We start from the raw sequence: 22909 nt of genomic DNA on the forward strand, positions 1-22909 counted from the left end.
CTCAATGTTGGCACTATGAATCCACTGATCCCAGCAGCCATTTTTTCCTTTATATTTTTATTTGGCAGAGCAGAGAGAGATTGAGAGGGGAGGGGGAGATAGGGTGAGAGAAAGACACTGCTGATCTTGCTTCACTACTCGTGAAGCATTCCCCTTGCAGGTAGGGAGTTCGGGGTGTCGAACCCAGATCCTTGCACATGGTGATATGTGTGCTTAACTGGGTGTGCCATCACCAGCCACTAGAAAACTGGTTTTTGATTTCTAATTATTTTTGAAAGACTTATTTACTTATTATGGGCCAGGCAGTGAAGTACCAGTAGGGCATACATGTTATCATGTGATGCTGGGAATAGAACATGGGACCTCATACCTGAGAATTTATCTCCTGAGTTATAACCTCCCAGGCCACAAAATAATGTTTAATTCTCATTTTTTATGATACACAGAGAAATCGAGAGAGATGAGGAGACAAAGAGAGAGATACTTGTAGCACTTCATTACTTCTGAAGCTTCCCCTCTGCAGATGGGGACTCAGGACTTGGACCTGGGTCTTCAGAGTATTGTAGTATGTGCTCTCAACCAGGTACGCCACCCCCCTTTTTTAAAATTGCCACCATGGTTGTTGATGGGGCTCAGTGCCAGCACATGAATTCACTGCTGATAGCTATTTTTCCTTTTTTTTTTTTTTTTTTTTTTTGATAGTCCAGAGAGAAACTGAGGTGGAGATAGAGAGGTAGAGAGAAAGGCAGATACTTACAGACCTGCTTCCACTCGTGAAGTGTACTCCCTGCAGGTGAGGGGAGTAAGGGCTCAAACCTGAGTCCTTGTGCATGGTAACATGTACTCTTTTTTTACTATTTATTTTTTTATTCCCTTTTTTGTTGCCCTTGTTGTTTTATTGTTGTGGTTACTATTGTTGTTGTTGTAGATGTCATTCGTTGTTGGGATAGTACAGAAAGAAATGGAGTGAGGAGGGGAAAACAGAGAAGGGGAGAGAAAGACAGATACCTGCTTTACCGCTTGTGAAATGACTCCCCTGCAGGTGGGAGGCTGGGGACTCGAACCGGGATCCTTACGCCAGTCCTTGCATTCTGCACCACGTATGCTTGTAACATGTACTCTTAATCAGGTGCATCACCACCCGGGCCCCCCAACAAAATTTTTTTTTTTTTCTCCTCCAAGGTTATCACTGGGGCTTGGTGCCTGCACTACAAACCCACTGCTCCTGGAGGCCATTTTTTCCATTTTTGTTGCCCTTGTTATTTTTATTGTTGTTGCCAGATAGGACAAGAGAGAAATCGAGAGAAGAGGGGGAGACGGGGAGAGAAAGACAGACACCTGCACACCTGCTTCACCGCCTGTGAAGCGACGCCCCCTGCCGGTGGGGAGCTGGGAGATCCCTACTCCAGTTCTTGCGCTTCGTGCCATATGCACTTAACCCACTGTGCTACTGCCTGGCCCCCACCAAATATTTTTTAAGGTTATGTGTAGCCACCTCAAGCTAGAAACTGTTTCAAGAGAAGAACTATGTGTCCTCTATATGTCAAAGCTTAACAAAGTTCTCAGCAAGGTTCTGGGCATGAAATAAGTACAGAGAAAAAAAAAAAAACAACAAGATTTGAGAGGCCTAGGAAGTACACTGGATAAAACATTGGACTTGCCCTCACTTCCATACTCAGTATCACTTGTAAGAGTGATGCTCTAGCTTGTTCTTTCTCATGAAGAAATAAAGAACTGAGTAGTCCAGAAGACAGCATAATGGATAAAGCATTAGACTCTAAAGCATGAGGTCCTGAGTTCAATCCCCGGCATCACGTGTCAGCATGATGTGTGGTTTTCTTTCCTTTCTCTCTTCTCTCTCATTAATAAATGAATGGAATTTTTTTTTTAAAAAGGTAGGGGACCTCAGAGACCACCAACCCCAAACTTGTGGAGTGCCAGGCAGGGTGCAGGGTGTGCACAGACAGCTGACTGGGACAAGGCTCACCATAGATGACATCCTGCTGTTTCATCACCTCCTTCTTATGCTGCTGCAGGAAGCTGCTGTCCACAGCCAGGCTCCACGAGTCGGCGGCAAAGTCCTTCTCACTCATCTCAAAGTCGCTCATGAGCTCATTGTAGATCACCTCTGCGCCTGTGGCCCACAGAAGCAGCAGTTAGTGCCACTTCTCTGCCTTGAGGGGGGGGGGGGGCACACCAGACTTGGTCCGTGGGTCTGGCTAGTCACCTTCATCAATGAGGGATTCCACCGAGAGGGTTCGGTTGCGCATGTTGAGGGAGTCAGTGGACTGAGACAGGATGCGGCGCAGCCCCAGAGGGGACTCATCATTGAAGTGTCTGAGGGGAGGGGAGAAGAGGTTGCGTCATCACCATGCTCCTCAGCCCAGGCCCTGCCAAACCCCAGCTCCCGACTCAGCTCACCCTGCGATGTTGGTGGTGGACACACTCTTGGCCAGTGACAGAGAGGAGCGTCCGCGGCGAGACCCCAGCAGGGACTGGCGGAAGCTGTCCGAGGGATAGATGGCAGAGCTCGGCCGCTCCCGGGTGGTGGCTGGAAAAGCAAGGGGGGTGCAGGTGGGGGGGGAGACAAAGCAGCCTAGCATCAGACCCGGTGTCTCTAGGACTTCTGGATGGGGCACAAAGCATCCTCCCCTTGAACACCGGACAGATAGCTCTCAGTGCTTACACACAGCCATTCTTACCTCCCCCCTCCCAGGGGACTCAGCTGAATAGCCCAAGGCTGCTAACTGAGCTTTATTTTTTTATTTTATTTTTTATTTTAGATCGGGGCAGAAATTGAGAGATGGGGAAGATAGAGGGGGGCAGGGAGGGAGAGAGGAAGAGAGAGAGATATAGTACTGCTTCCTTAGTCATGACGCCCCCCGCTTAAGATAGAGGTTGGGTGGGCTTAAACTTGGGCCCCTGTGCATGGTAACATGTGTGCTCCACCAGGTGTACCCTAAGGTTTTTTCTTTTGCCTCCAGGGTTATCACTGGGGTTCTGTGACTTTACCATGAATCCACTGCTCTCAGTGGTCTTTTCTTTTCTTTCTCCGCTACTTGTGTAATCTCTAGGGCTCAGTACCTGTCTGATGACACGGCCATTCCCGGTGGCCTGCCCTCCCACCTGCCCTCTCTCTCTTTCTTTTTTGCCTCCAGGGTTATTGCTGAGACTCGGTGCCTGCACTATGAATCCACCGCTCCTGGAGGCTGTTTTTTCCCATTTTATTCCCCTTGTAATTGTTGCCATTGCTGTTGTTGGATAGGACCAAGAGAAATGGAGAGAGATGGGGAAGACAGAGAGGAGGAGAGAAAGATAGACACCTGCAGACCTGCTTCACCGCCTGTGAAGCGACTCCCCTGCAGGTGGGGAGCCGGCTGCTTGAACCGGGATCCTTACCCCAGTCTGTGCACTTCATGCCATGTGCGCTTAACCCACTGTGGCCATTTTTTTATTGGATTGGACAGAGAGAAATTAAGAAGGGAGGGGAAGATAGAGAGGGAGAGATAAATAAACACCTGCAGACCTGCTTCACTGGTTGTGAAACAACCCCCCAGATGGGGAGCAGGGGCACAAACCTGGATCCTTGCGGGTGTCTTTGTGATTCTGTGTGTGCTTAACGAGGAGTGCGGGTTTTGTATTCATTTATGTGTGTGTGTGTCTGTCTGTCTATTTTTTCTTTATTGGAGGAATTAATGGCTTACTGTCAACAGTATAATGCAGTAGGGGTTTTGTTTTTATTCCTATTTTTTTTCCTAGAGCACTGCCCAGCTCCAGCTTACGGTGGTACTAGGGACTGAACCTGGGACCTCAGAGCCTTAGGCATGACAGTCTTTTTGCAAAACCATTATGCTGACTTCTGATTGTGGAGTAAGCACCTGATCTTTCTCTCTGAACTCAGTTGACCCTCAAGTCCATCCCTGGGCCACTCAATGCTGAGGGCAGGCAGGTACAGTTCCCAGGGCAGACTCAGGGGGCAGCAGAGAGCAGGGGCTGGGAGGCTGGGGGCTGCAGGACTTCAGTACTCACTCTTGCTGCGAAGGGAGACAGACTGCAAGGCAGTGTTGTTCTTCAGCAGGGCGGCTTTCTGTTGCTGTCAGACAGAGAGGGAGACCCCAAGAATAGCAATCACCTGGAGGGCGCCCCCATGTGCACAGGGGGAGGGGATGCTGAGGCCAAGGTCAAGGTATTTCCAGCCACAAACTAGTCAGAGGGGGGCTGAGGTCTGGGGCTGAGGGTCTGGGCTGCCCCTGGAGAGGAGAGGTGAAGGAACACAGGGAAGGAGCAGACACACAGGGTTGGGGTGCAGCGCTCACTGCCCTGCCCCCTGCCCTCCCACCCTCTCACCTTCTGCTTGACCTTGGTGCAGTTGGCGAGGGTGTCTTTACAGCGGTTGTGGATGGTCACATTGCAGGCTGGGAGGGTGGGGTAGACAGGGTGAAGGGAGGGCTAGGTGGTGCAGGGAGGGGGAGGCACCCACATGCAGATCCCCACCACCCCCACCAGAGTCCGTGTCTTTTGCCCCTGCCCATACTACTCTGGGCACCACAGATATCCTCTCCTCCCACCTCGCCTGCCTGCAAATCCAGGGGTGCAGGCATCGACCCCCATTAAACAAGGGGGGGTCAGTTCTATCTCAAAGGTGACCTGAAGAATAGACTAGAGGGGCACGTGACTACAGAGAAGGTGCTAAGGAGTGACAAATGGGTAGGGGATGCCCACGAAATAGAAAATGCATAGGAGCAGCAGGGAGGGGAGCTAGAGATGGGGATGCGGGAGGGAATGCCCACACCACCATCACCCAGCATCTATGGAACTTTCCAGGTAGACCTAACAGCCCTCTGAGACAGATTCCCAGAGCCTTGTTCTAGAGGGGCTGTCCTGCAGCCAGAGGTCATAAGACAGTGGCAGCTCTGGGGTTTGAACTTGGGGCATCTGTGATCTTGCCAATGCACCTCAGGTCCTGGCAGGGCCTAAGCAGCAGGGAGGCCAAGGGGTCCCAGACCTGAACCTGCCTGCCTTCCGCACTGCAGCACAGCTTTGCACAGCCCACCTTCCCCCCTCCATGCCCGCAGAGTCTCGTTCTCCAACTCTGGCAAACCCACAGCTCCCACACTCCATCTGCTTCTCCCCCACCACCCAGCCCCCCATTGCCTGCAGGGTAGGAGAGGAGGGGAGGAGCAAAAACAGCCAGGTTGAAGTCCTGGGACCCCTTGGCCCACTCCTGCCTCCCCTCACCACCCCACCCTACACCGCCACCACCAGCGGAAACTGCTTGCTTCTGCAGACAATACCCAGCACCCATTCACTTCCACTAATACAAGGCAGCCAGCCGAGCAGAGCAGGGTGGAGGGGCAGACGGGAGTGGGGGCTGGGGTTGCCCCCCTTCCACCTCCGTCCCCTGCTACCCCCAGCGTCTCTGGGTAGAACCTCCGCTCAGCACCTGCTCTCAAAATAGAGACGGATGCCCGCCTCCCTGGTTCCCCTGGCAACCGCTTCCGGATTGAGAATTTTGTCAGGTCTCCAGAGGGACCCAGATAGGGGTTTCCCTCTTCTTCCTCATAACTCAGAGTGGAGCAGTGAGGAAGTAGGGCAGCCTGCTGGGACTGAGGCTTCCTTCCCTGAGCACCACAAGGATTTGGGGAGGCAGGGTTTTTACCTTGCTATCTGGTGAAAGGTCGCACCTGTATTCTTGCGCTAATCACAAGTATCTCTTTGACACAAATTAAGTTGGTGCTGGTGGCCTGGGATGTGGCACAGTACTCTTTAGCATAAGATCCCAAGTTCGATCTATGAGATATACCAGAGTGATCCTCTGGTCTTCTGTCACACTGTAACTAAATACATTTTTTTAAAGAATCAGGGGGGCTGGGAGAAGGAAGTGAGAGCCCTCAGGTAAGGCTCCTGGGAAGAAAGCATGCCCCTCCCTTCAGATCTTGGTGAAGACCAGGAGTTCTAACCCTGGGACCCCAGCACACATACTTCTGCTATAACTCCTCTTTCTGTGTCTCAGACCAACCAGAAAGGGGGAACCCAGGCTGCAGCTCCCATCTTCTGTTTCAAAGCACAGAGATGTGAGGGTCCCAGTGTCAGCTGGGTCTGCCGGGAGCGACAAGAGACGTGCAGGTGCCCAGGCAGACGGGCAGAACTATTTGCTGCACTGGGGCTCCCCTCCAACACGCCTGTTCCTTCTCTAGTGAGCTACCCCAGCCCTCAGCAGCTGTTGGGGGGCGGGGGGTGCCCAGTGGAGGACAGCTGCACAGGGAACCTCCCCACCCTCCTCACACACTCAGACAGCTACAACAGCTCAGACCTCGGGGCACCAGGACAGCCAACAGGACTCTGGCCTCAGGGCAGCAAAGACAAAAGTCCTGGGTCCGAGCCACACTTGCCCCCCCCCCCCCACTTACTTGGGCAAATGAGGGCTTCCTTGGCTGTGATGCTCTTGTTGCAGGCATAGCACATGGTCATGCCAGAGACAGAGATGGTGGTGAAGAGGTGCCCATTGGTGTAGCGGGCGTCCTTGGCCTCCTTCATCTTCTCCTTTTCCCGGGCCTGTGGAAGGATGAAGGGAGGGGGGAGGTGGAACGTCAGGCCCAGAGAAGCCAGGAGGCGCAGGGCAAAGGCGAGAAAGCTACGTCTGCCTGAGTCAGAGGGCAGATGCCACCTCCTGCAGCTGAGCAGTTGGGGGCTAGACCGGTCCAGAGGTCCCAGGTCATTGACCCACCTGGCCCCGGCGGCTGGGCTGCCTACGATTCCCACTCATATTCCTGGCTTAGACCTCAGCGTCCTCAGGCCACCTCCTAGCCCCACTCTGCTCAGCTCTGCTTCGCTCTGCTCGCCCCCAGGCACGCTGCGCTCTCTGCCAGCCGAGTAGAGCCGGAGAGGATGCGCGGGGTGTGGGGGGGAGGAGAATGGCGAGGCGGAGGGTGCCAGCTCACCAGTGCCTTTGAATCTGGGGAGTGAGCTCCCTCATAACCATGACAACCGCAGCCACTGTCTCCCAGGCAGTCCCCCCCCCAGAAAGACAGCCTCTCATTATACTGGTGGGAGGGGGCAACCTTCCTTCCATAAGCCCCCTCATCTCCAGGGAAGGAGCCCCAACCTCAAACTCTCTGCTGGGGCCCAGTCTGCCAGCTCCCAGTCTTTAGGCTAGAAGAGCCTGGCTAGGGTCTCAGGTCACCCTCTTGGGGTCTTTAAGAAAGGACATCCTTGGGAGTGGGGTGGTAGCGCAGCAGGTTAAGCGCACATGGGCACAAGGACCGGCATAAGGATCCCAGTTCAAGCCCCTGGCTCCCCACTTGCAGGGGGTGTAGCTTCACAGGTGGTGAAGCAGGTCTGCAGGTGTCTTTCTCTCCCCCTCTCTGTCTTCCCCTCCTTTCTACGTTTTTCTCTGTCCTATCCAACAACGACGACAACATCAATAACAACAATAACTACAACAACAATGAAAAACAAGGGCAACAAAAGGGAAAATAAATAAGAAAGAAAGAGAGAAAGAGAAAGGACATCCTTGTCTGGGAGGTGGTGCAGTGAATAAAGTATTGGACAGCATGAGGTCCTGAGTTTTATCCAAGCAGCACATGTACCAGAGTGATGTCTGGTCTTTCTCTCTCTCCTCCTATCTTTCTCATTAATAAATAAAAAATACACACACATGTTCAACAATTTGTTTGGCTTTGTATGTTAACCCTCTTTTCAGCCACCAGGTTCCAGATGCTAGCAGGATGCGACCAGACTTCCCCGGACAGACAACCCTACCAATGTGCCTTGGAGCTCCGCTTCCCCAGAGCCCTTCCCTACTAGGGAAAGAGAGAGACAGGTTGGGAGTATGGATCCACCTGTCAATGCCCATGTTCAGCGGGGAAGCAATTACAGAAGCCAGACCATCAACCTTCTGCATCCCACAATGATCTTGGGTCCATACTCCCAGAGGGGTAAAGAGTAGGAAAGCTACCGCAACGAGGCTGCAACAACTAGGGCAACAAAAAGGGGGAAAAATGGCCTCCAGGAGCAGTGGATTCATGGTGCAGGCACCGAGCCCAGCAATAACCCTGGAGGAAAAAAAAAAAAAGAAAAAGAATAGGAAAGCTATCAGGGGAGGGGATGGGATATGGAGGTCTGGTGGTGGGAACTGTGTGATGTTGTACCCCTCTTATCCTATGGTTTTGTCAATATTTCCTTTTTATAAATAAAAAAATATAACACACACATATGAGGAAGGACATCCACTGACTATTTTGGGGTTCTGTTCTGGCAGGAAGTCACTCCTGCAGAATAACTTAATTTTTTTTATTATCTTTATTTTATTTACTGGATAGAGACAGCCAGAAATCTAGAGGGGAGGGAGTGATAGAGAGGGAGAGACAGAGAGACATCGGCAACCTGGCTTCACCACTTGCAAAGCTTTCCCCCTGCAGGTGGTGACTGGGGGCTCAAACCAGGTTGTTGTGCACTGTAACATGTGCACTCAACCAGGTGTGCCACCACCCGGCCCAAAAATTGTTTTTTTAAATTTATTTATTAATATAAGATATGGGAAGGGGAGGGAGAGAATCTGAGCATCACTCTGGTACATGAAGCACTGGGTACTGACCTCATGCTTCTAACTCACTTCATCACCTCCTGTGTCTAACATTTAAAAAAAATATCTATTTACTTTATTAATACTTCATTATGTGTTAAAAATATGTTTTATTGTTTCAATGAAAGAGATGTACAGAGAGAAAGTCATAGAGGCTAGAGCACTGATGAGCTCTGGTTTATGAATCTGGGGCCCCAGAGCTTCAGGCATGAGTCTTTTTGCATGACCATTATGCCGTCTCCCCAACTCTATTTATTGTGTTTTAATAAGAGTGACACAGAAAGACCAGAGGGGTGCCAGGTGGTGTTATACCCTTGCATAGTACCATACACAAGGACCCAGGTTCGAACGTCCACTCCCCACCTGCAGCAGGAATGCTTCACAAGCAATGAAGCAGATCTCTTTCCTTTCGATCTCCCCTTCCCCTCACAATTTCTCTGTCCTATCAAATAAAATGGGGGGGCCACCAGGAGCAGTGGATTCATAGTGCTGGCACTGAGCCCCAGCAACTAGAGACAAGGGAGAGATACCAGAACACTGGTCAGTTCAGACATATGGTGGTGCTGAGGGTTGAACTTGGGACCTTGGAGCCTCTGGAATGAAGTGAAAATCTTTTGTAGAATCATTATGCTGTCTCTCCGGTCCATTTTTTAAATTATACAGGAGAGAGCCTCACAGGAGGCAAAAAGAAGAAAGAGAGAGAGAGAAGAAAGGAAGGGGGGGAGAGGAGAGAAGACAAGAGGAAAGGAAGGGGGGAGAGATACCAAAGAGCACCGCTCCAGGGCTGGTGAAATAGCTCCAGCGGCCTGCTTTGCCACATTGCGACTCAGGTTCCAGCCCAGCCCCCATCCCAGCTTTGGTGTTGTTTTTTTTTCACTCTCTTTCCATCTCTATCTTTAAAAAATGGGGGGGGGGAGGGTTGGGGGTCGGGCAGTAGTGCAGAGGGTTAAGCAAATGGGGCGGAAGCGCAAGCACCAGCATAAGGATCCTGGTTTGAGCCCCCGGCTCCCCACCTGCAGGGGAGTCGCTTCACAGGCGGTGAAGTAGGTCTGCAGGTGTCTGTCTTTCTCTCCCCCTTCTCTCTCAATTTCTCTCTGTCCTGTCTAACAACGACGACCACAATAACAACAGCAATCATAACTGCAACAACAACAATAATAATCACAACAGAGATAAAAACAACAAGGGCAACAAAAGGGGAAAAAATAGCCTCCAGGAGCAGTGGATTCACCAAGCCCCTGCAATAAATCTGGAGGCAAAAAAAAAAAAAAGCAGCACTCCAGTACATGCAGTACCTGGGATCAAACCGGGAACTTCAAGTGTGAAAGTCCAGTGCTCTCATACTTGGGCTACTTCCCCAATTACCCAAAGGCTAACTTTTCTCACTCTCTATACTTTAGAAGCCTGGGAACTAGCCCCACAGTTACTCCAGGCCCCCATTAACCCCCCCCCCCCATGCTCTGGCCACCAACTGCTCAATCTTTCCTGGGACTGGGAGCTGGGTACTAACCTTGCAGGACAGACCACCCCTCCAACCTCATTTCTGTCCCTCCTGGAGGAGTCTCTCAAGAAGCCTGAGAAGGTGGGAGGAGAGAACTGACAGGCAGCAGGGCCAAAAACTTAGGAACCTACCCACCCCCCCCCCCCAAAGGGACTCGAGAGTCCCTGTGGCTGAGTGGGGAGGGACAAAGGGCCTGGCATTCAGAGGGTGGGCAGCACTGGGCTCAGAGTGCATGGCAGTAAATGCAACCTGGAGGCCAGGGTTCTCCTGTCCTGTCCCCTCAGGTGCTCTAGGCAGGTCTAAGGTCTAAGGTCCAAGCTACCATCAGTGTCTTCTCCCTGCTCCTCTCTGCCTCCCTCCTTCCTGGCCTCCTCAGGACTCTTCTATCTCCACCTTCGCCTCCCCCCTCAGACTGCCTCTCCCCTCCCCACTGCAGCATTTCCCACCCCTTCCCATTCCCTCCCCACAAAGACCTAGTACTGGGAGCTGGCCATCTCCAGCTTTGCCAGGCCCCTTCTGCCAATATGGGTTCCTACCCACCCAGATCCCTAAAAAGTTCTCCCTTTGAGGCTGGTAAAATAATCCCATTTGCATAGTGTACTGTTTCACAATGTGAATGACCCAGGTTCAAACCTGCCCCCACAGCTCTGAAGGACACTGTAATCCTATGGTCTCTGTCTCTGAAAAAAAAAAAAAAAAAAATATATATATATATATATATATATATATATAATAAGCTTCTAGGCTGGGGAGACAGCATAATAGTGATGCAGAAAGATTTTCATGCCTGAGGCTTAAAGGTCCCAGATTTACTCCAGTACCACCATAAACCAGAGCTGAGCAGTAATCTGGTCTCTCTCATTCACTGTCTTTCTCCCTACAACTCTTTCATTAAGATAAATAAATAAAATATTTCAAAAAAAAGTTATTTTAAAAATGCATTTATTTTTATTTTAATGAAATTCAGAAAGTTCAGAGCACTGCTCAGCTCTTACAGAAGTGCTGGGGATTGAACCTGGGACCTCAAGAGTCTCAGGCATGAATATCTATTTGCATAACCATTATGCTATCTGCCCAGTCCAAGTAAAATATACTTTATTTTTTCAATTTTTTAAAAATATATTTTAAAAATATTTATTTTCCCTTTTGTTGCCCTTGTTGTTTAACATTGTTGTGGTTATTGGTGTCATTATTGTTGGATAAGACAGAGAGAAACAGAGAGAGAAGGGGAAGCCAGAGGGGGGAGAGAAAGACAGACACCTGCAGACCTGCTTCACCACTTGTGAAGCAACTCAACTGCAGGTGGGGAGCCGGGGGGTTCAAACCGGGATCCTTACGCAGGTCCTCGTGCTTTGCGCCACGTGTGCTTAACTCGCTGTGCTACCGCCTGACTCCCTAAAATATACTTTTTTAAAAAAGTTCTACTGTGGCCAGTGGCATACCTGGTTAAGCGCTCACATCACAGTGCACAAGGACCCAGGTTCAAGCCCCTGGTCCCCACCTGCAGGGGCTTCACAAGTGGTGAAGTAGAGCTGCAGGTGTCTCTCTGTCTCTCTCCCTATCTCCCCCTCCTCTCACAATTTCTGTCTCTAGCCAACAATAAAAACATTTTAAAAATAAATGAAATAAACTTTAAAAAGTTCTCCCTTTGGCCTATACCTCCATCTATCTTATTCCATATTCTAGTGTTTTCTCACTTTAAAAATTGTACTTCCAGGAGAGGGAGACAGAGACAGAGAGGCAAAGACATGTGGGAGCAACCCTCAGCTCTGGTATATGCAGGGCCAAGGCTTGAACCTCGGACGTCGCACTCAAAAGTGCTGTGTACGACTGACTGACAAGCCTAACATTCTAGCTCTTTGGAAGAGGAGCTCCTCCCAAAGGACAACCACCTTTTCAGGACCTCAGAGCTCCCTCTCTCTCCTCACTGCCTTCTGCCTCACCTTCCCTCCTGCCCTCCCAGCCTGCTTGGACTTAAAGCGGGAGCACTTAGGATTTTTCCCTCGGTTCTGAATGGGAAGAAAGCAGACCTGAAGAGCCTGCTAAATGTAGTGACAGTCCTGGATTAGGGGCAGTTCCCTTCCCTCACACCTCATCCTCCTCAATCCTCCATTCACTCTCCCCTCAGGCCTCTAAGGAGCACCAGGCCAGAGATGGGGGAGGTAGGGAGGGGACTGGGCTGGCAGGAATCCCCCCAGAACACCCAGCCTCCTCCACCTCCAGTCACTCACCCTCTCGCCAAGCGACCCCAGCAGTGGGCAACAGCCCCAGCAGCAGCACATCGTGAGGGCACTGCCAGCAGCCAGCCCAGCACTGCCAAGCGCTATTGTTCTTCACAGCCTGGGCCCGCCCTGGCTCACCCAGTGCCTGGGCTTCTCTGTCTCTGTCTTCTCTGGGTGCTAAGGTACCCACATTGGCCTCCACTAACCCATGTACCCCTGTACTCCCATTTCCCTGTGTGCCCAAGGATAGTTTTGGGTCTGTGCCATCAGCAACACCCAGCCCCCAAGTAGCCTCCAAACTAAGAGGCCCTTTCTGCTTGGTTCAGTAAGGGCCAGGTGGCGGCACACCTGGTTGAGCACAGACATCAACATTTGCAAGGACTAGGGTTCGAGACCCTGGCCCCTAAATGCAGGGAGGAAGCTTCATAAGGTACAAGGGTGCTGCAGGTCTCTTTTTCTTTCTACTTCTGTCTCTCTAAGAAAAAGAAAGACTATGCAAGAGCCCAGGCTCCAGTCCCCACTCCCCACCTGCAGGAGGGAAGCTTCACAAGCAATGAAGCAAGTGTGCAGGTGTCTGTCTCTCTTCCTCTTTCCCTGTTTCCCCACCCCTCTCAATTTCTCTTTGCCCTATCTAATAAAAAAATAGCAATAATGGGGGCCGGGCAGTGGTAAACCCAGTTAAGCACACATAATACTATGTGCAAGGATCCAAGTTCGAGACCCTCCTCCCCACCTGCAGTGTGGAAGCCTCACAAGTGGTGAAGTAGGTCTGCAAGAGTCTATCTTTCTTGCTCCCTCTCTATCTCCCCCTCCCCTCTCAATTTTTCTGTGTCCTATCGAACATAATAAATGCTGTCAGGAGTGGTGAATTTGTAGTGCTGGCACCAAGCCCCAGTGATAAACATGGAAGCTAAATAAATAAATAAATAAATAAACAAAATAGACATTTTTAAAAAAGGTTAAAAAAAAAAAGCCACCAGGAGCAGTGAAATTGTGCAAGCACTATGCCCCAGTGATAATGCCAAGAGCAATAAATTAATTTAATTAAATTCCGTACCCCAGGTCACTCTCTCACAAGCATCACAGGAGGGCTTTCCCCACAAGGGAATACAGCAAGTATCTACAAATAAAGGGGAGTAAGGAAAGAAGGGAGGACAAATGGGCAGCTAGATGGACACCCAGACATGGGGTACCTGGTACCCTCATTCCCCATCTAAGCCTGTAGCGTCTCCTCCTCCTGTTTCTCACAATCCTGTGGAGAGCAGAAGAATCCCCCACTCCCCATAGATCCTTTCCTCTGTCCTCCTGGATCTCAGTCTCGCTGCGGAAAGACAGCCAGAGTGTGGGGCGGGGGCAGCCGCCACTTCTCTACCCTTTGCTTCCTAGGCTGAGAGAGCAAGAAAAGATTCATGGGCAAGAAGGACAAGGCAGGGCCTGAGGAACAGCTCATGGGATAGTACACTGCTTTACTAAGTGCCTGGCCCAGGCTCCCGCCCGGACCCCACTGCATTGGAGGAGCTAGGTAATATGGTCTCTGTCTCTTTCTAATAACTAGCTAAAATAGACAGGACAAGACAATGGCAAGATGGGTCAACCTATGCCCCAGTAGGCAGGAGTCCAGGGGCAGTGTTAGAATCTCTGTCTGCTCCCCCAGAGGGCACAGCTCTGCCCCTCTCCCAAGGATGCCATAGCCATTGGCATGGTGCCTGGAAGCCCCTGGAGGGTTCCACTGGGCCCCAGTCACCTGTAGCTCAGTCTCTGGCTAGCAGAGGTGAGAGTCCCAGGCTATGAAAGGTTGTGAGTTGGTGGGCAGCAGGGGCTAGCTACCAGGTTAGAGGAGAAACAGATAGGATTGGGGTGGCCAGTCTCTTCCATCAGAAGCTTCCAGAGATGAAGCAGGAGGCTGAGCTGGAGGAAGCAGCCCAAGAGGACCAACAGCAGAGCCAGAAGCAGATGCAAACGCGCGTATGCACAAAGGCACTTAATAAATGTTGGCTTAATGACGAGTAGGCAGACAATGGGGCAGGGACACACTGGTGAGTGGAAGGGGGTATGGGGCACCAGGGATCCAACCAGGCTAGAGAGACTGGGGCCTCCTGGACTCCAGCCTGCCCCCCACAAGGCCACACCTGTCAGGTCAGGAGAGAGACAGCAGAGAGGGAGGGGGCACCGCAAACAGACGGGCATTTGTGCAGGCAAACAATAGCCGTGCCAAGACTCCCTGCCCTCCTGGCACAGGGCAGACCAGCGGAGATGGGAGGGGGGACAGCTGCTGCCTGCTGCTTCCCCCCTTCCCATCCTCCCTCAAGGATACATAAACAAACCCAGCCATTTCTCTTAGTTCCAGGACACCCCCTCACACCCCTCCTCACACTCTGCCTGCTGGCTGGTCACAAAACCTAGAATAGATGCTTTTTAGGCTGAAGCTAGGAGTCTAGGAGTGCACTCATTCCTCTGGTCCAGAGAGCATGAGTCAAAAGCATGACCCAAAGCATGTGGAAACAGACAGACAGACACAGACACACACACAGGTCACATGCATGCATGGAATTCACATATTCAAATCTGTCCCCTTCCAGCCTCCAAGGTCACAGTGCCAGCTAGAGTCCCTCTAGGCCAGGGCTCAGTTCACCCCTCATGGTTCTTTAACCACTCCCCCAACCCCTGTGGTCATTTAGTGACTTCCTCAAGCTCTGCCTCCCTTCCCCCAGCCTTACCCTCTCCCCTCCCCCTCTGCTCTTCCCCGAACTTCCCAAACCCAGGATCTTGTCCTACGCCCCCCCCCCCCACCAAGGCACAACCTTCCGGAGACAACCCCCACCTTCAGTTTCTCAACTTTCCTCCCAAAAGGCCAGTCCTCTCTGCCCCCACCTGTGCTCCCCACCAGGCCCACCACACAGCAGGCTCCCCACATACAAAGCCTTGGCACTCAGAACAAAGGGCCAGGCTGATCTCTGCTTCTCTCAGCTCCACTCCTCTCCTCTCAGCTCAGTTCCACCTGCCCACCACATTCACTCCAGGGGGGTGCCTGCCCTGGCTCCCCTATTCCTTCCCCACCCAGGTTCCTAACAGGAAAGGTCCCTTTGTTCTGAGACTGGAAGTGAGGGCTTGGGGGAGGAGAGAGGCGAGAAGGGGGACTAAGAGTGCTGGGGTCTAGGGTGCAGGGAGGTAGGAAGTAGAGCGGAGAAAAGTGAGGGGGTGGTTGAGTGAAGACAGCCCGGAAAAGCAATGGAGTGAAGAGAAAAGAGGAACCAGAGGACCCGAGCTCCTTCTTTGAGTTTGGAGGGGAAAGGGACTCCAATCTCCCTTCCTTCCAGCAGGGAGTCTCCAGCAGTGAGACCCCGTATAAGCGAGGGGGGTGGCGAAGTCAGCTCAGACAGCTCAGACGCCTGACGAGATAGAAAACCATCCCCCACTATCACCTCTTTTCCAGAGGGCCCCCTCCAGGCCCCACCACCACCAAAAAAGAAAGGAGACAGCTGGAGGACTTGGGGGGAGGGGAAGGGGACCCGAGCCTGGCTGGCAAAGCACCAACTCCCTCCGCTGTAACCACAGCTTTCCGGAGCTGCCCCCCTCCTTCCGACCAGCCCAAACTGACAACCACCCTCCAGCATGGCCTTTGGGCCCTGGGTCCCACCCATTCAGCCTGGCACCTTAGCTAGACCCAAGCTTCTCTGCCCTCCCATAGAAAGTCAGACTTCTGGGGCCCCCTCCCCACAATACCCAAAACAAAACATCAGGCTCCAGCCCCTCCATCCTTCCATAGAAACTCATGTTGAGGACATCCCCCACTCTCCCCCCATACCCAAAAACAAAACATCAGGGCCCAGGGACACCCTCCCAAAATAACTCCAAGATCCATCTCTCCAGACTCATCTCTGCACCCCTCCTCCAGTCTGCCCCTGGCCAGGGCCGCCCCTCAACTTTCCTTTTTAGGGTGGGACCAAATTTCTCTGGTTTCAAAAAACCTCTCCGCCCCCCTCTGGCTCTCCTCCAGGGTCTCAGTTCAAACGGTTAAAAAATAAACAGACTTTCCGAGCTCCAGGACTGGTCTGGCTGGGACACGCAGCCGGCCACCCCACCTCACACCCTCTCTGCTCCCCAGGCCCATCACAGCCCCCTTTTCCCTCCCTCTAGCACCCCCAGCCCCCTGAGGAAAAGTTGCCGGACAGATTGAACCGTCCCCAACTCCCAGGCAAAGCATAGATAGTGGGGCCAGGAACTAGGACGGGGCTGCGGGGAGGGGTCCCCTCACCTCAAAGAGCCTCTCGAAGATACTGCTCCTTGCCCGCAGGAGAGTACTGAGGCTAGTATGGACTGGGGGGGGGGGGGGGCGGGTGCTGCTCTTGCTGCCACTGGGTACAGTGTGGGTGCACCCAGGAGGTGGGAAGGAGGGCGCGACTGTACCACCTTCCTCCCAGCTCACTCACCTCCTGAGGAGTCTCATTATTTCCTGGGGTCCCGGGAGTGAGAGTGGGCACAAAGACAGGGATAAAAGAGACTTGGGAAGGAGTGGCCCCAGGCCTGTGGGTGGGGCTGGGGGATGATTAAACACCCAGCTTCTAGCACCGGTGGGGGAAGTAGTCCCCAGATGAAGAGATTGGAGAGATGGGGGGCGGGGAGGGCGGAGATGAATGCAGAGCCCCGGGCTCAAGCTTCAGGCTGTGAGGACAAGCAGTGAAGAATGAAGGGGTGCTTGCTGCTCCGCCACACAAAGCTCTCTGCGCCTCTTACCTGAGCGGCGGGCTGGGGGGGGCCGGGGACCCCGTGTCTGCCCACCCAAGGGGAACTCTGAATCACAGCTGGGAAATCCATCTGCGGGTGGGGGGGCGGAGCTGGCTTTTCTCTCCAGGGGTGGCGGGAGGGGGGGCAGGAAAACACCTCTCCCACCCCACCGGCGGATGGCGGGACAAAGGCTACCGACGTAGCCAGGGCTACAAGGCTGTGGGCGGGGTGGGGGGTTGCCGTGGAGCTGCTGGGGGTCCCGGCGAGGGGGGTTTGCCGTAGAGCTCCCGCCAAGGCGCACACCTCCCGCTCTAGGCTGGACTCCCCCAGCAACTTTCTTCCCGCCAGTCCCGCCCAACTGGGGGCGATCGGCACCCCGGGAGGATCTGGAGGGGACAGTCGTATCTCGGGGGGCCTAGAGGTCTGGTTGGATCTCGTGACGCCCCCAGCTCAGCATCCAGCGCCGGACTCGCCACGCTCGGTCCCCACCCAGGCTGCGCCCCAGGTCGGCGACCCGGGAGCGAGGCGGGGAACCCCGGGGGTGTGGGGTGGGGAGCCCGCAGGGTGGGGGGAAAGAGGTGCGGAGCCCACCTTGCTCGCCTGCTCCTTGCTCCGGTCGACCCGCGCGCGCGTGAGGGACTCGATCCGCGACATGCTGGGCTGGGGGCCCGGCCGCAGGCGCCGGCTATTGTGGGGGAGGTGGGGGCCGCACGCGCAGCCAGCGCGGGGACAGGAAGTCTGCGCCCCGGCCCGCACCCCAGCCAGTTCCTCAAACTGTAGTCTCCACCCCCCCCCTTAGGAAGGGGGCGGGGCGAGGGGCGGGGTGCGAGGGTGCGGGGGTGGCCCACCGGGCCTCTGTCCCTCTGCCCGGGGGCGCCCTCCAGCCGCGGAGACTGGCCTAAATTTCAGGTGGGCCCATCTCATCCCGCGCTAGCACCCCCCCACACGCGCCAAGCCCCCCCCGCCCCGGTCTCTAAATTGCAGAACGCAGAACACACACACCCTCCAAACCCCCCCCACCCCCCCGCCACAGCTCTTCCTGGCCTTCGGGGGCACACGCGTATCCCTTTTCCTGAGGGTGGGCTGGGGGCGGGGAAGTAAGAGGGCGGAGACATCAAAGGGGAACTCCGGCGAGGGGGGGGAAAGATTCACCGCAGGGGTCCCGGAATCCAAGCAGAGCACAGACCTCTCCTTCACTGGCACCCCCTTAATTCAGGGCCTTGTAGACCTTCCAGCCGGCCCTGACCCCGCCTCTGCCCCCGCCCGGGGCTGGGGTGGGGTGGGACTAGGCGGGAGGGAGGAGCAGCCACCACTGCCCGGGGGCTCCCAGACCGAGGAAGTCCTTCCCTGTGGCTGGCCCCTAATTTAAGAGCGAATGAGAGTAACCCGGGAGGTGACACATTGAACTTTTCAGCACGCGATTCTAAGTTCGAGCTCTGGTGTAGCATGTGCCAGAGTGATGCTCTGGTTCTCTCTCTTGAGTAAACATTATACATTGAAAGTTTCAAAACAAAACAAAAAGCAAATTGAGCAAGACCTAAAGACCAGAGGTTTGTGTGCGTGTGTGCATGTGTGTGTGTGTTTGTGTGTGAGAGAGAGAGAAAGAGATAAAGCAAACTGAGCAAAACCTAAAGACCAGAGGTGTGTGTGTGTGTGTGTGTGTGTGTGTGTGTGTGTGTGTGTGTGTGTGTGTGTGTGTGTGTGTGTGTGTGTGATGAGGTGGGGTGTGGTGGCGGCAGGAGGACCCAGCCAGCTCGCTGCCCCCAGCTGGGCAGGTTTTGAGCCCAGCTCAGCACTCCGTAGGTGCCTATTTTAGCCTCCGCCACTATTTTGGGCTCCACAGCCACACCACTGGCTGAACTGGCTGGGCTCCTCACCCGCACACCACCAGCCCCATCCCCCAACCCCCACCCTCCAATGGCAGCTCTTCCTCCTGCCTGCCTAGCAACAACTTCCTCACCTTCTCAACTCCCTGTCCATCTGGGAGCCCCGCCTAGTCCAGGCCACAGGGAAAGGGGATGGCCCAGGCCAGGGAAGAGAGGACAGCTGAGGCCAGGGGCAGGAGAAGGGGACAAAGCCTGTGAAGGCCTGGTGCCAACCCTGCACCACTTGTGCTAGCAGAAAGCTCTACTTCTCTCTGCCTTTCTCTCTTTCTCCTTAAATAACCTGTGTGCCTGAGGTTTCCAGTTCTATCCCCAGCACCACATGTATGGGAGTGATGCTCTGGCTTCTCTTTCATATGTAATAAACTTTTTTTATAGGACAGAGAGACATAGAGAGTAAAAGGAGACACTTGCAGCGCTGTTTCATCACTTGTGAAGGTTTCCCCCTGCCAGTGGAGGCCAGGGGTTTGAACCCAGGTCCTTGTACATTGTAACATATGTGCTCAACTGAATATACCACTGCCAAGCCCACTCCAGTCATTTTTATATTGAAAAAAGATTTTAGGGGCCAGGCAGTGTTGCACTTGGTTAAGCACACACATCACAGTGCACAAGGACCCAGGTTCAAGACCCTGGTCCCCACCTACAGATGGAAAGCTTCACAAGTGGTGAAGCAGGGCTGCAGGTGTCTCTCTGTCTCTCTCCCTCTCTATTTCCTCCTCCCCTTTCAATTTCCCTGTCTCTATTCAATCATCAATAAAATATTTAAAAGAAAAAAGATTTTATTTGGATATAGACAAAGAGAAAACAAGAGGATAGAGGAAGCACAGAAACAGAGACCTGCAGCACTGTTTCTCTGTTTGTAAAGCTTTCCCCCTGCAGATAGGGGCCAGGGGTTTGAACCCAGGCCCTTGTACATTGTGTGCTCAACCAGGTACACCACCACCTAGCACCACCACCCCTTTTTTCTTTGCCTCCAGGGTTATCTGGAGCTCAGTACCAGTACTACGAATCCACTGTTTCTGGAGGCCTTCCCCCCACCCCATTCTTGTTGCCTTTGTTGTTGTTGTTGGATAGGACAGAGAGAAATTGGGGGGAGGGACAGAGGGAAAGATAAAGATAGACACCTGCAGACCTGCTTCACTACCTGTGAAGCAACCCCCCTGCAAGTGGGGAGCCTGGGCTCAAACCAGGATCCTGGTGCTGGTCCTTGGGCTTCACACCATGTGCACTTAACCCACTGAGCTACCTCCTGCCCCCTTTTCTTAAAGAGGTAGAGAGAGAGAGAGAGAGAGACTACAGCACCAAAACATCCTTCAATGTGTCCTACACACGGCAAGGAGCTAGCTCACTAGCTAAGTGAACTGTTTTGCCAGCCCAATAAAATAAATCTTAAGAAAAAGAGAAACCGAAAGTAGAAGGCCCAGGAGGCAGTGTATTGGACTTTCAAGCATGAAGTCCTGAGTTTGAACCCTGGCATCACATATGTGAGGGTGATAAATGAAAAAGTACAGGAAGGATGGAAAGAGGACATTCCTGCTTCCTGTCTAGTGTAAGACTAAATGAAAGCCTAGAACAGGCTGACTGGTCTAGTCTTGCAGGGGGAGGAGACCTCCAAAAGCCAGGAACCCCCCTCAACCAGCCATGTCCTGAGGGCTCCCTGGACCTAGAACTCCACACTTCCCAGACCCCTCCTCCCAGTGGGCAACCCAAGCTGAGGAATGAATTAAATTTAGAAACAGACAAAGTCAGAATCTTGACCTCATGGCTCCACCCACCAGATCCAGACAGGGGTGGGCTGGGTCCTCTTTTTTTTTGGGGGGGGGTGCTACAAGCCTAGGATGAATCTTAAAGGGCCAACTCCAATTTGGATTTCCAATAAAGCTATGACCTAAGGCCCAGGTTTGTTTCACTTTTGGGTTGTTTTTTTTTTAAGTGATGTAATGATGATCAATAAGATTGTGGGCTATGGTCCAGGAGGTGGCGCAGTGATAAAGCTTTGGACTCTCAAGTATGAGGTCCTGAGTTCGATCCCCAGCAGCATATGTGCCAGAGTGATGTCTAGCTCTTTCTCTCTCCTCCTATCTTTCTCATTAATAAATAAATAAAATCTTTAAAAAAAGATTGTGGGCTAAGAGGGGTACAATTCCCACCACCAGAGTTCCATATAGTCTCCCCTCCATTGGAAGTTTCTGTACTCTTTATCCCTCTGGTAGTAGTTAGTATGGACCAAAGATTTTTATGGAGTGCAGAAGGTGGTAGGCCTGACTTCTTTTTAAATTTTTTTAAAAGTGAATTCTTCTTTTTTTTTTTAAATATTTTTATTTATTTATTATTGGATAGAGACAGAGATAAGTTGAGGGGAGGGAGAGATGGGGAAGAGACAGAGAGACACCCGCAGTCCTGCCTCACCAATCCTGAAGCTTTCCCCCTGTAGGTGGGGACCAGGGACTTGAACCTGGGTTGTTGCACATTGCAATGTGTGTGCTTAACCAAGTGCGCCACCACCTGCCCCCCCTTTTCAAAATATTTATTTATTCCCTTTTGTCACCCTTGTTTTATTGTTGTAGTTATTATTGTTGTTGTTATTGATGCCATTGTTGTTGGATAGGACAGAGAGAGATGGAGAGAGGAAGGGAAGACAGGGGGAGAGAAAGACACCTGCTTCACCGATTATGAAGTGACCCCCTGCAGGTGGGGAGCCAGGGGCTTGAACCGGGATCCTTATGCCTGTCCTTGAGCTTTGCGCCTTAACCCACTGCCCTACTCCCAGGTCTGACTTCTGTAATTGCTTCTCCGCTGGACATGGGCATTGACATCCCCAAGGGGCTTTTGAGGGTCACTCAAGTATCCAAACCCAGCTACAGAGAAGAGGGCCTGGCACTCCAGCCCTTTTCTGTCCCCCACCACAATCTTTGTGCATCTCTCCCTCTCTCTGGCACTGACACTTCACTGCTCCCAATCACCTCCCAACCCACCCCGGCTCCCCACCTGCAGGGGAGTCGCTTCACAGGCAGTGAAGCAGGTCTACAGGTGTCTGTCTTTCTCTCCCGCTCTCTGTCTTCCCCTCCTCTCTCCATTTCTCTCTGTCCTATCCAACAACAATGACATCAATAACTATAATAACTACAATAATAAAACAAGGGCAACAAAAAGGAATAAATAAATAAATATTTTTTAAAAAGAGGGAGAGAGACAGAGAGACACCTGCAGCCCTGCTTCACCACTTATGAAGCTTCCCCCCTATAGGTGGGGACCAGGGGCTTGAACCTGGGTCCTTACATTCTGTAATGTGTGCACTTAACCAGGTGCACCACTGCCTGGCCCCTCTCTCTCTCTTTAAACAGAAGGAAAGAAGTAAGTAGTGGGCAGGGATAATTAGCATAGTGGTTATGCAAAAGAGACTTTTATGCTTAAGGCTCCAAAGTCCCAGGTTCAATACTCTGCATCACCATAAGCCAGAACTGAACAGTGTTCTGGTAAAAAAAAAAAAAAAAAAAGAAAAAGAAAGAAAGAAAGAAATAGCAAGGAATAAAATAATAGTAATAAAATAAATAAATAAAAACAACAAGGCTTTTAGGAAACTAAGTTTGACCTCAACTGGCATACCCCCTGCAGGTGGGGAGTGGGGGCTCAAACTTTGAGGTGGTGATTATATGCACTTAACCAGCTATGCCACTGCCTGCCCCCAACTGCCATTTTCTTTATCTCTTGGAGTGAAACACCCTTTCGATTTCCCTGGACTTCTCCTGCCCCTTCATTCAAACCACTTATATCCTGTCATCTCTCTCATCCAGGGATATGTTTCACTTTTCAAAAAACCTATTTTTTAGATCCACAAAATCAAAAGCCAAGCTTACTCTTTGCCAGAAGCTAAAAGTAACCCCTCATATTTTTTGAATAGACAGTTCTCCCAGAGAGACACACAGGCTTATGAGGAAAGGCTCCACAGCACTTTAAAAAAATTTTAATATATTTACTTATTATTGGATAG

General features: G+C 52.2%; 1 protein-coding gene across 6 annotated transcripts in view; it reads right to left on the minus strand.

Moving 5' to 3' along the window:
* Positions 1-22909, minus strand: part of ARHGEF2 (Rho/Rac guanine nucleotide exchange factor 2) — an 82696-nt gene that overhangs the window by 21659 nt on the left and 38128 nt on the right. The window contains exons 1-7 of one of the 6 annotated variants that reach the window (XM_060201579.1): positions 17624-17892; positions 6411-6555; positions 4348-4415; positions 4030-4093; positions 2422-2551; positions 2228-2337; positions 1988-2134 (exon numbers count right to left, since the gene is read on the minus strand). In XM_060201579.1, the coding sequence (XP_060057562.1) occupies positions 1988-2134; positions 2228-2337; positions 2422-2551; positions 4030-4093; positions 4348-4415; positions 6411-6555; positions 17624-17686 (727 nt within the window). In that variant the 5' untranslated portion in view covers positions 17687-17892. Of the gene's footprint in view, positions 1-1987; positions 2135-2227; positions 2338-2421; positions 2552-4029; positions 4094-4347; positions 4416-6410; positions 6556-6727; positions 6821-12316; positions 12462-16737; positions 16833-17041; positions 17119-17623; positions 17893-22909 lie in introns of those variants that run through there. The other 5 variants (XM_060201578.1, XM_060201582.1, XM_060201580.1 and 2 more) reach the window with 5 other exon arrangements.

Source organism: Erinaceus europaeus, chromosome 11 (assembly GCF_950295315.1).
Source record: "Erinaceus europaeus chromosome 11, mEriEur2.1, whole genome shotgun sequence".
In the NCBI taxonomy this organism is placed as follows: Eukaryota; Metazoa; Chordata; class Mammalia; order Eulipotyphla; family Erinaceidae; genus Erinaceus; species Erinaceus europaeus.